The sequence below is a fragment of the Rattus norvegicus genome, chromosome 19 (assembly GCF_021556685.1).
Source record: "Rattus norvegicus strain SHRSP/BbbUtx chromosome 19, alternate assembly SHRSP_T2T, whole genome shotgun sequence".
NCBI lineage: Eukaryota > Metazoa > Chordata > Mammalia > Rodentia > Muridae > Rattus > Rattus norvegicus.
This window is the reverse complement of record NC_141552.1, coordinates 28,346,965-28,359,590: the sequence shown is the minus strand read 5'-3', so window position 1 is coordinate 28,359,590 and position 12,626 is coordinate 28,346,965. Positions and strand designations below refer to the sequence as shown.

The following is a 12,626-nucleotide window of genomic DNA, read 5'->3' as shown; positions in this document are numbered from 1 at the left end:
CTGCTGCCTACAGGAAACACACCTCAGAGACAAAGACAGACACTACCTCAGAGTGAAAGGCTGGAAAACAACTTTCCAAGCAAATGGTCAGAAGAAGCAAGCTGGAGTAGCCATTCTAATATCAAATAAAATCAATTTCCAACTAAAAGTCATCAAAAAAGATAAGGAAGGACACTTCATATTCATCAAAGGAAAAATCAACCAAGATGAACTCTCAATCCTAAATATCTATGCCCCAAATACAAGGGCACCTACATATGTAAAAGAAACCTTACTAAAGCTCAAAACACACATTGCACCTCACACAATAATAGTGGGAGATTTCAACACCCCACTCTCATCAATGGACAGATCATGGAAACAGAAATTAAACAGAGACTTAGACAGACTAAGAGAAGTCATGAGCCAAATGGACTTAACGGATATTTATAGAACATTCTATCCTAAAGCAAAAGGATATACCTTCTTCTCAGCTCCTCATGGTACTTTCTCCAAAATTGACCATATAATTGGTCAAAAAACGGGCCTCAACAGGTACAGAAAGATAGAAATAATCCCATGCGTGCTATCGGACCACCACGGCCTAAAACTGGTCTTCAATAACAATAAGGGAAGAATGCCCACATATACGTGGAAATTGAACAATGCTCTACTCAATGATAACCTGGTCAAGGAAGAAATAAAGAAAGAAATTAAAAACTTTTTAGAATTTAATGAAAATGAAGATACAACATACTCAAACTTATGGGACACAATGAAAGCTGTGCTAAGAGGAAAACTCATAGCGCTGAGTGCCTGCAGAAAGAAACAGGAAAGAGCATATGTCAGCAGCTTGACAGCACACCTAAAAGCTCTAGAACAAAAAGAAGCAAATACATCCAGGAGGAGTAGAAGGCAGGAAATAATCAAACTCAGAGCTGAAACCAACCAAGTAGAAACAAAAAGGACCATAGAAAGAATCAACAGAACCAAAAGTTGGTTCTTTGAGAAAATCAACAAGATAGATAAACCCTTAGCCAGACTAACGAGAGGACACAGAGAGTGTGTCCAAATTAACAAAATCAGAAATGAAAAGGGAGACATAACTACAGATTCGGAGGAAATTCAAAAAATCATCAGATCTTACTATAAAAACCTATATTCAACAAAATTTGAAAATCTTCAGGAAATGGACAATTTCCTAGACAGATACCTGGTATCGAAGTTAAATCAGGAACAGATAAACCAGTTAAACAACCCCATAACTCCTAAGGAAATAGAAGCAGTCATTAAAGGTCTCTCAACCAAAAAGAGCCCAGGTCCAGACGGGTTTAGTGCAGAATTCTATCAAACCTTCATAGAAGACCTCATACCAATATTATCCAAACTATTCCACAAAATTGAAACAGATGGAGCCCTACCGAATTCCTTCTACGAAGCCACAATTACTCTTATACCAAAACCACACAAAGACACAACAAAGAAAGAGAACTTCAGACCAATTTCCCTTATGAATATCGACGCAAAAATACTCAATAAAATTCTGGCAAACCGAATTCAAGAGCACATCAAAACAATCATCCACCATGATCAAGTAGGCTTCATCCCAGGCATGCAGGGATGGTTTAATATACGGAAAACCATCAACGTGATCCATTATATAAACAAACTGAAAGAACAGAACCACATGATCATTTCATTAGATGCTGAGAAAGCATTTGACAAAATTCAACACCCCTTCATGATAAAAGTCCTGGAAAGAATAGGAATTCAAGGCCCATACCTAAACATAGTAAAAGCCATATACAGCAAACCAGTTGCTAACATTAAACTAAATGGAGAGAAACTTGAAGCAATCCCACTAAAATCAGGGACTAGACAAGGCTGCCCACTCTCTCCCTACTTATTCAATATAGTTCTTGAAGTTCTAGCCAGAGCAATCAGACAACAAAAGGAGATCAAAGGGATACAGATCGGAAAAGAAGAGGTCAAAATATCACTATTTGCAGATGACATGATAGTATATTTAAGTGATCCCAAAAGTTCCACCAGAGAACTACTAAAGCTGATAAACAACTTCAGCAAAGTGGCTGGGTATAAAATTAACTCAAATAAATCAGTTGCCTTCCTCTATACAAAAGAGAAACAAGCCGAGAAAGAAATTAGGGAAACGACACCCTTCATAATAGACCCAAATAATATAAAGTACCTCGGTGTGACTTTAACCAAGCAAGTAAAAGATCTGTACAATAAGAACTTCAAGACACTGAGGAAAGAAATTGAAGAAGACCTCAGAAGATGGAAAGATCTCCCATGCTCATGGATTGGCAGGATTAATATGGTAAAAATGGCCATTTTACCAAAAGCAATCTACAGATTCAATGCAATCCCCATCAAAATACCAATCCAATTCTTCAAAGAGTTAGACAGAACAATTTGCAAATTCATCTGGAATAACAAAAAACCCAGGATAGCTAAAGCTATCCTCAACAATAAAAGGACTTCAGGGGGAATCACTATCCCTGAACTCAAGCAGTATTACAGAGCAATAGTGATAAAAACTGCATGGTATTGGTACAGAGACAGACAGATAGACCAATGGAATAGAATTGAAGACCCAGAAATGAACCCACACACCTATGGTCACTTGATTTTTGACAAAGGAGCCAAAACCATCCAATGGAAAAAAGATAGTATTTTCAGCAAATGGTGCTGGTTCAACTGGAGGGCAACATGTAGAAGAATGCAGATCGATCCATCCTTATCACCCTGTACAAAGCTTAAGTCCAAGTGGATCAAGGACCTCCACATCAAACCAGACACACTCAAACTAATAGAAGAAAAACTAGGGAAGCATCTGGAACACATGGGCACTGGAAAAAATTTCCTGAACAAAACACCAATGGCTTATGCTCTAAGATCAAGAATCGACAAATGGGATCTCATAAAACTGCAAAGCTTCTGTAAGGCAAAGGACACTGTGGTTAGGACAAAACGGCAACCAACAGATTGGGAAAAGATCTTTACCAATCCTACAACAGATAGAGGCCTTATTTCCAAAATATACAAAGAACTCAAGAAGTTAGACCGCAGGGAAACAAATAACCCTATTAAAAAATGGGGTTCAGAGCTAAACAAAGAATTCACAGCTGAGGAATGCCGAATGGCTGAGAAACACCTAAAGAAATGTTCAACATCTTTAGTCATAAGGGAAATGCAAATCAAAACAACCCTGAGATTTCACCTCACACCAGTGCGATTGGCTAAGATCAAAAACTCAGGTGACAGCAGATGCTGGCGAGGATGTGGAGAAAGAGGAACACTCCTCCATTGTTGGTGGGATTGCAGACTGGTAAAACCATTCTGGAAATCAGTCTGGAGGTTCCTCAGAAAATTGGACATTGAACTGCCTGATGATCCAGCTATACCTCTCTTGGGCATATACCCAAAAGATGCCTCAACATATAAAAGAGACACGTGCTCCACTATGTTCATCGCAGCCTTATTTATAATAGCCAGAAGCTGGAAAGAACCCAGATGCCCTTCAACAGAGGAATGGATACAGAAAATGTGGTACATCTACACAATGGAATATTACTCAGCTATCAAAAACAACGAGTTTATGAAATTCGTAGGCAAATGGTTGGAACTGGAAAATATCATCCTGAGTGAGCTAACCCAATCACAGAAAGACATACATGGTATGCACTCATTGATAAGTGGCTATTAGCCCAAATGCTTGAATTACCCTAGATCCCTAGAACAAACGAAACTCAAGACGGATGATCAAAATGTGAATGCTTCACTCCTTCTTTAAATGAGGAAAAAGAATACCCTTGGCAGGGAAGGGAGAGGCAAAGATTAAAACAGAGACTGAAGGAACACCCATTCAGAGCCTGCCCCACATGTGGCCCATACATATACAGCCACCCAATTAGACAAGATGGATGAAGCAAAGAAGTGCAGACCGACAGGAGCGGGATGTAGATCGCTCCTGAGAGACACAGCCAGAATACAGCAAATATAGAGGCGAATGCCAGCAGCAAACCACTGAACTGAGAATAGGTCCCCTATTGAAGGAATCAGAGAAAGAACTGGAAGAGCTTGAAGGGGCTCGAGACCCCAAAAGTACAACAATGCCAAGCAACCAGAGCTTCCAGGGACTAAGCCACTACCTAAAGACTATACATGGACTGACCCTGGACTCTGACCCCATAGGTAGCAATGAATATCCTAGTAAGAGCACCAGTGAAAGGGGAAGCCCTGGGTCCTGCTAAGACTGAACCCACAGTGAACTAGTCTATGGGGGGAGGGCGGCAATGGGGGGAGGGTTGGGAGGGGAACACCCATAAGGAAGGGGAGGGGGGAGGGGGATGTTTGCCCGGAAACCGGGAAAGGGAATAACACTCGAAATGTATATAAGAAATACTCAAGTTAATAAAAAAAAAAAATGTCCAATAAAAAAAAAAACAGAAAATTCCTAGAGACTGAACCAAACCTAAGTGCACCTCTCCTAATAACGTCATTTATTTCTCATTGAAGTGCTGTTTAAGTTATTGTGTGTGTTTGGGGGGGGTTCCAGCACTTTGCTTTGTTCACCCCCTTTCTCATTTTACCTCCCTCTTGCTGGAAATTCCTTCTCCAATGAACCAGTTTGCATTTATGTCACATGTGTTTCATTACATTCTTACCCCTCCCCTTCCTTCAGATCTCTTCTTCTTACCTCATGCTCCCCATTCTAGTTACACATACAAAGACGCAGACACACAGACACAAAGACACAAACAGACACACACAAATGCACACACACACACACACACACACATTCCCACACTCAGCCACAAACAGAGACACACACAGACATACACATACACGCACATATTCACGTATACAGACACAAACATACACAGACACAGGCACACACACAGTAATCTAGGTTCCACGTGTGACAGGAATGTGTTGTTTTTCTGAGTCTGAATGTTTCCTTATGAGGGAAATCATAAAGATTTCTATCCATTTTCCTGCAAGTGCTGTCAATTTTTTTTATGGCTGAGGAAAATTCCATTGTGTATTTATACTGTATTTTCTTTAGCCATGCATCTGTTGATGAACAGAGAGGACAACTCCATGCCTTAACTGTCACAATAATAAACATGGGTGAGTCAGTATCTCTATGATAGAAATCATCTCAGTACAACTTGTTCAGAGATGTATCTTTTGTGTATTAGTAAACCTGTCTTAAAGAAATGGGGCATTCAGAAATGAAGAGCAATATAGAAACAAAAGCTTATGGCATAAATTACCTCTAGACAGGCCTTGTCAAAATTATTGAATTCTTTGAAGTGAAGCAGAAAGATACTGGTGGTTAATAGGAAGAAAGACAGCACAGATATCAAAGACGCAAGTTGATATAACAATGCTCAGACACGGGAGGACTGTAGTGACACATGAGACTCTATCCTCAGACCACTCAAGTCTATAATGATGATGTGAGAGACTCTGTCCTCAGCTCAAAGAGTGACAATGCAAATGGCACCCACAAATGAGCCATAGCTCAAAGAAAGTGTTCATTCATAAAGAAATGTAAATTCAGATGTCAACCTTGTACAGTGCATATAGGATGGAGAAAGTGGGGGGGGGGGCTCCTATATGCAAACAAGGACAAACTGTTACCAGCTATACACGGGCTGTATGTGTGAGAGATGATTGTAAGCACAAGGCAGTTACATGTAAAAATGAGTAAGAGGCACCAAGTCAAACCAGATATGACTGTAAGCACCCACTGTGCAGAGCCATCAGGCCCCAAGAGAGGGCAGCCACATAGGTAGAAACAAAGTGATATTTTCAAAACAACAACAGCAAAACATCCCAGGAAAATAACACTCTTAAGTCTTTGTCTATCAATAACTCTCTCCAAGATACTCTCAAAACAAAACAAAGAGTCTTGCCTCACTTTAAGAGGGGCTCATGAGATAGGAACAAGAGATCTGAAGGAAGGGGGAGGGGTAAAGTAAATATATTGCATTGAACTCAGGGGCTGATCTTAGGGAAGATAAAGTTTACATACAGTGAAAGGATCGAACTGGAGATCCTTCCCATGCGGGAAAAATCAGGAAACACCAGGGTCAAGTGACTTTGGGATAAAAACATACAAACATTCCAGCAAAAATGTACAGATTATGCCAACCGATTTCAACAGAAGACCAATGGTTTTCTAAAAGTTCCTTCACAACATTCTTCAGAAATATATTTTGTGTGCAGAAACAAGGAAATTTTCATTAAAGTTAACAGTAATAAAGTTGTAGCAAATACCTTTTCTGAAAGGAATAGGTAAAACCAAAACCAAAAGGTAGATAATTAATTTTTTTTAATTATAAAAGTTAAAACACCCATGCTGAAGTCAGAGAAGTCGACTCAGCAAGTAAAGAGCAGATCAGAAGCAACTTATGAAGATTTGGAAAATATTTAAGCAATAGAGTGCTGGCCTAGCATACTAGAGGGTCAAGGTTCAACCCCCAGCACCACACACACAGACATAGAAACTCCTCTCCTCTCCTCCCTCTCTCTCTCTCTCACACACACACACACACACACACACACACAGAGAGAGAGAGAGAGAGAGAGAGAGAGAGAGAGAGAGAGAGAGAGAGAAACAGAGATAGAGACAGAGACAGAAGAGACAAAGAGGCAGAAACAAAGGCAGGCAAATACACAGGCAGAAAGGAGAGAAATTTATGAAGCTATAAAAATGTACAAAAGGTTCCCTGCCTTTGGACCTTTGCCTGCCTGCTTGACTAGAGGAGGCCAGGGTAGAGCGCAGGGATCTGAGAAAAGTTCCAGAAATGAGCCACAACTTTCCCTCCCCTGTATGCCAGAATCCCAAGGACACTGCAGTTACAGAGGCAATGGCTCCCTACTCACCCTTCCTGTACACAGCACTGTGGGGAGTCTGCTAGAGCAATCCCATTTATAATCTAAATGACATCATTCAGCAAAACAGACAGAGCAATCTATACATTCACATTGGAGCACAAGAAAGCCCGGATGCCAAAGCAACATCGAGTAGTAGGAATACTGCTCCTGGAGGTATCAGAATATCTGATTTCAAGTTATCCTCAGAACCATAGCATTGAACATAGAAAGGTAAAGGAAGAGGTACATGGATTAATGAGATAGAGCAAAGGACCCAGATACAATATCACATGACTACAAACACCTGTCTTTACAAAAGTCCCCCAAAACATACATGCTAGGAAAACTGGATATCTCTATATTGAAAAATGGAAGTCAATCCTTATTTCTCAGCTTGCACAAAAACAACTCCCAATGGGTCAAGGGCTTCAACATAAGATTTGAAACAGTGAAACAGGTAGAGGAAAAAGTAGAGTATATGTGTCAAGGTGTATGTATAGGACTTTCTGAATAGGATTGTAATTGTTGAAAAAAATAAACCTAGTCATCAACAAATGAGATTTAATAAAATTAAAAAAATACATTTTGTACCGCAAAGGAAACTCAGTCAGCTGAAGAAACAGCCTACACAATGGGGGAAACTCTGCCATTTATGTCTGGCAGAGGATAAATAACTAGAATATACCAAAAAAAAAATCCAAAAAACTAAATATCAAGAAAACAAACAATAAAAAAAATAGGCCATGTAACTGAAATATTGTTGTGTTGCAGAAAATGATTTTGAAATTCTGACCCTCCTGCCTCTTATCTGTATTGATACCTGCATCTTTATTGATGGTCTAAAAGCAGCCACCAATAAAGGAAGCGTTCAAGCTCAACATTAAAAAGAATTCTAATACTATAATTCAAGTGGCAAGATGACAGGTATGTGCCCTAGCCCAGTGTGTAGGGTGCTGGGGATTGAACCCCATGGCTTTGGGCATGCTGAGTAAGCACTCTAGCAACCTATAGGAAAGTCCATCCCCGGTGTTGTTTACAGTTATCAACGACCAGGTTAACTTCCTGCATTTGCACCTCATCCTCATAGTCTATTGATTGGGAAAAGAAAAAAAAAAAACCTAACAGGATCTCTGCTGAGTCAGACTGCACACTGACTATAAGAACGTCCCACATCTGTCTTTCCTAGAAAGTACGCAGGTTAGGGGCCAAAGCAGGTGACTCTCTGCCACTCTCCAGTGGACTCACCTCTGTGGTCACGGGACACCATCACTGATGGGATAGAAAATGACACATCCCCAATAAAGGCAAGGATTCCATCTCTGATCTTGATGGAGTCATCACTACCTTTTCTGTACTTCTCAATGGCAACTGGAATAATATCCTCTGGTATACCCTGAAATAGATATCAAAATTGATCCCCAGCCTCTCTTGGGGATTGAGGCTTCATTGAGGCAGACAGTCCTGTGACCTGTGTAAATCCTTCCTGGGGTGATGCAGTGGGAGACATTAAATTGATCTGTAATTTGGCCCAGTCCCTCCAAATACCTGCATTTTTCAGCCACAGTTCTCTAGATGCTTACATATAGGGAAGCAAATTTCTCCAGGAGCGTAATGGCCATCTTCTTGTCCAATTCTACATCAGCTGGTACAAATCCCATCATCTATTGAAAAATGATTGAGCATTGGTGAGTGCTTAGGAATGAACAGAAAAGGGCAATCAGAAATACCATGCTCTAACTTAGAGATGAAGGCCATAGCTGTTCATCCAGTGGTTTCGGGTCTCTCATGAGTTTGACAAAATGAAATCAATGAAGCAAATGTTTTATATAGAGAAATTCAAGGAAAAACTGAGGGCGCCCTGAATACCTACTTATATCTGGGAACAAGTCCCCTGGAAAAATTATTCAAAGTTAGAGCAGAAGCGAAAAGCTCAGAGACAGAAGCACAGGTCATACCCTTCTGAGACTCACTTTCTGATATTTGGGTCCAGTAATTGCCTCACAAGCCACAAGAACACTCAGTCAGATAGGGATGGTTTCTTGAACATGTTCCCCAGGACTGACTGATTAGGGCCACAGTTCAGATTTGGGAACTGAACAATGACCCAGTAGAAACATGAGAAAATTTTCTTATAATGACATGCTAGCCAAGTAACAGTTAACTAGGCCTTAACAGTTTACCTACGCCTTATCATTCTATCTAGGCCTTAATATTTTACCTAAGCTTTAACATCTGAGGCAACAGCTATGCCTGTGCTCTTTGATCTCTGAAATCCTTCTGTAGAGGGAGAGAGCAGTAGAACTCTCCTGTTGGCACTGATCCCCTTCAATTTCTGCACTTGACTCCAGAGACAGAACAAGGGACTTCCTAAGATTCATGCAACCCTAGAAAATACCTATTTGAGAAAGTTCAATGGTTTTGGGTGAAATTCCTCTTTCACCTAGCAAAACAACAGCAGCAAAACACTGTTGAGAAGTCTGCCCATGAACTGTACTCTCTCTTAGAGCAACGGCTATAAAAATCCTCAGCCAGCATCCAGTCATTTCTTTTATTTTTGAAATGTAAAACATCAAAACAAAACTTTCAGCTCAAGAGCTTAAAGGTAAATTTTAAAGTATTGTCCACAATTTGGGATAAAGGTTTGGGAGGCTAACTTGTTCCTTCTTTCGGTCCCTGGGAAGACAGATACCTCGCTCCTTTAAGGTTCTTACTCCACTTCGAACCTCTGCCTGTTGCCATGAAGATGAGACGTCCTCTTCTTCCTACATCTTGGAGATGTAGGCATATGGACTCATTACCATCACTCCACAGCGTCTTGCAGAGTTCTCAACAGTCTGGAGACACCTCCAGCTTTGGAGTCAAGCAGTTAGTTCAGATAATGCTTTATCATTATATCCCTGCTGCCCTGTTACTGATTAAAATATGCCCCACCCTATTCTTTGTACTATTAGCAGTGAGTGTTTTAATCTTTAAAAATAATCTATTTCTACTCCATTCAAAAATCAATGATAACCCAGAAATCCCTTTCTTTGACAAGCGGCCAAAGGCCACTGAGCATCCCTGTGGAGACGTACAGGATCTGAGAGTCCAAGCACAAGGAGGAGATTTACCTCAGCCCAGCTCTCCTGAACTCCCAGCTCCTCCATCACTTTCACCTTGACCTTAATTATTCAGGCTACATAATGGTTATACCAACAGACCTTACCTAGCCCAAGAATTTCAAAATCCATAAAGAAAAGGTAAGCAATTAGTATAGAGTCCCCAAGCCTGTGCGTCTCAGTTGGGCTACACCAGAGAATGTTTCCTTGGAGGAATACGCCAGAGCAATGGGAACAGTTGTCCCAGACACAAGGCATGGCTTTAAGTCAGAATTCATGAGAGCACAGAGTAGAGGTACGATAGCTGTGCGTCAGTGGATGAGCATCTGTCAAAGGGATTTGTTCATGCTCACTGTTGGCAGAAGCCAGCCACATTCTTGCTTGTTGATTCCCACAATGTAGGGCACGGTGTTGAAGTTCTTCTCAGCCAGGATCTCTTTTGGGTCCTTCGGCAGCACTACATTGTCAACCACAGTTGACAAAAAGTGGTAGCTCTGGAGAAGAGAGCAGTGCAGTGTCAGAAATCCCCCACATCTCTTGCTATGCTTGTCTAAGGGAACAGTTGGAACACAGACCCCATGACTGAGCAGTGTGCAGAAATCTGTATCTTTTAGAAGGCCTATGAGCCACAAAGACCAAACTTTTGACATTTGTGAATGATAAGACTAAAAATAAATAGTTAATTGAAGGGAGGGGCATTTTCATTAAATATGTATAAATAAATAAATAAATAAATACCTCATATGTTCATATATATTATATATATATATATATGATGTGCTTCAATCATAAATATTCTCTAGAATTGATTTTTCACTATTTCTAATGGTTAAGTCTATAAAGCTTCCATGAATATTAAATTTGTGAATCCTGGGCCCTTTTTGCATTGGAATTTTAGATCTAGGTTCTTGGAAACCATTGGTCACAATAATGTCATCATCCTTATATATGGAACCCTATTTAAATGTACCTTAGATGACATATATTTCTCACCAAGAACTAGCATATGTAAGATTTATCCACAATAGAGTAAAATGCCATTTGACCAGGGATTACTACTTCTTTAGCCCTAGGTAACAAAACACCTTTTTTAGCTTTAGCTGCAATTCAGCACTGGCATGTGGATGCTACCAGAAGTTTAGATCTTTTACTAACTTTTTCATAGTTTTGTCATGCACTGTAGCCATCACATAACCATTCCCCTCAAATTACAAAACTGCAAAGCCTGCAGATTTCCTTGAGATCATTTACGTGTGCTGTATTGCTGTCAGGATGTTGGCACAGACATCACAGTCAAGGGCATGATGTCTAAATGGAAAAGGCTATGAGTAAAGAAAAGAGATGGTACCATTTGGAGCTTAATCCAGGACAGCCCAAGTTGGAGCTTGAAGAAATGAATGTCCCAAAGCAAGATTAGAGAGAAGAGGGGTCACAAAGTGAGATACCCTGAATAGAATCAGGACATCCTTCTTCCCTTCCTTATTGAAGATATAACTCAAGGGAATTTGTGCTTTCAATCTTAAGTCTCCCTAAAGGCCAATGTGTTGTAGGTTTGGTCTCTAGCCTGTACTCCAAGAAGAGGTGGTAGAACCTTTAGGAAATGGGGTTACATAGGAGTTCAGGTAATGAAAGTGTCCGTTTAAGGTAAACTTTGATCCCATCTCTTTCCTACTTCCCTCTTGGCTTCCTCTAATTCTGTCCCAATTTCCCACTTTCTTTCCTTCCTCCCTTCCTTCCTTCTTTCTTTCCTTCCTTCCTTCCTTCCTCTTCCTTCCTTCCTTCTTTCCTTCCTTCCTTCCTTTCTCTTCCTTTTTTCCTTCCTTCCTTTCTCTTCCTTCCTTCCTTTCTCTCCCTTCCTTCCTTCCTTCTTTCCTTCCTTCCTTTCCCTTCCTTCCTTCCTTCCTTCCTTTCTCTTCCTTCCTTCCTTTCCCTTCCTTCCTTCCTTCCTCTTCCTTCCTTCCTTCTTTCCTTCCTTCCTTCCTTTCTCTTCCTTTTTTCCTTCCTTCCTTTCTCTTCCTTCCTTCCTTTCCCTTCCTTCCTTCCTTCCTTCCTTCCTTCCTTCCTTCCTCCCTTCCTTCCTTCCTTCCTTCCTTCCTTTCTCTTCCTTTTTTCCTTCCTTCCTTCCTTTCTCTTCCTTCCTTCCTTTCCCTTCCTTCCTTCCTTCCTTCCTTCCTTCTTTCTTTCCTTCCTTCTTTCCTTCCTTTCCCTTCCTTCTTTCCTTCCTTCTTTCCTTCCTTCCTTTCTCTTCCTTCCTTCCTTCCTTCCTTCCCTCCTTCCTTTCTTTCATTCATTCTTAACCTTACTTCTGATTATAATGAGACATACCATAGTTTGCTAATCTATTTCTTGGTATACCTGGCTTGAAAGATGGAATTCTTTGAGAGAGACAGATATTTCCTACTTTACTGCTATTCATCTCTGAAACCATAACCTGTCACAGAATAATTTCTTTAAAAATGCTAAACATCTGAAAGAATTGAGATTCTTTAAATTTCATAGACATTTGAGGGATAATCTGGAATCCCGTGGAGTGGTCAAGAGGACAGGGATATGAAATTTAGCATGACTAATGTCACAAGACCTTGACTGCAGATGGGAAGTGAGAAGAGGGGAGACTATGGAGGTCACTACTGGAGT

The 12,626-nt window shown here is 40.5% G+C and overlaps 1 protein-coding gene across 2 annotated transcripts in view; it reads right to left on the bottom strand.

Moving 5' to 3' along the window:
* Ces1f (carboxylesterase 1F) overlaps positions 1-12,626 on the bottom strand; it is a 31,822-nt gene that overhangs the window by 5,456 nt on the left and 13,740 nt on the right. Inside the window, exons 9-11 of one of the 2 annotated variants that reach the window (XR_015643234.1) lie at positions 9,581-10,483; positions 8,472-8,552; positions 8,137-8,284 (exon numbers count right to left, since the gene is read on the bottom strand). Coding sequence is in view for 1 of the 2 variants with exons in the window: in NM_001103359.2 (NP_001096829.2) it covers positions 8,137-8,284; positions 8,472-8,552; positions 10,343-10,483 (370 nt within the window). In the remaining variant the exon portion in view is untranslated. 2 annotated transcript variants of the gene reach the window in all.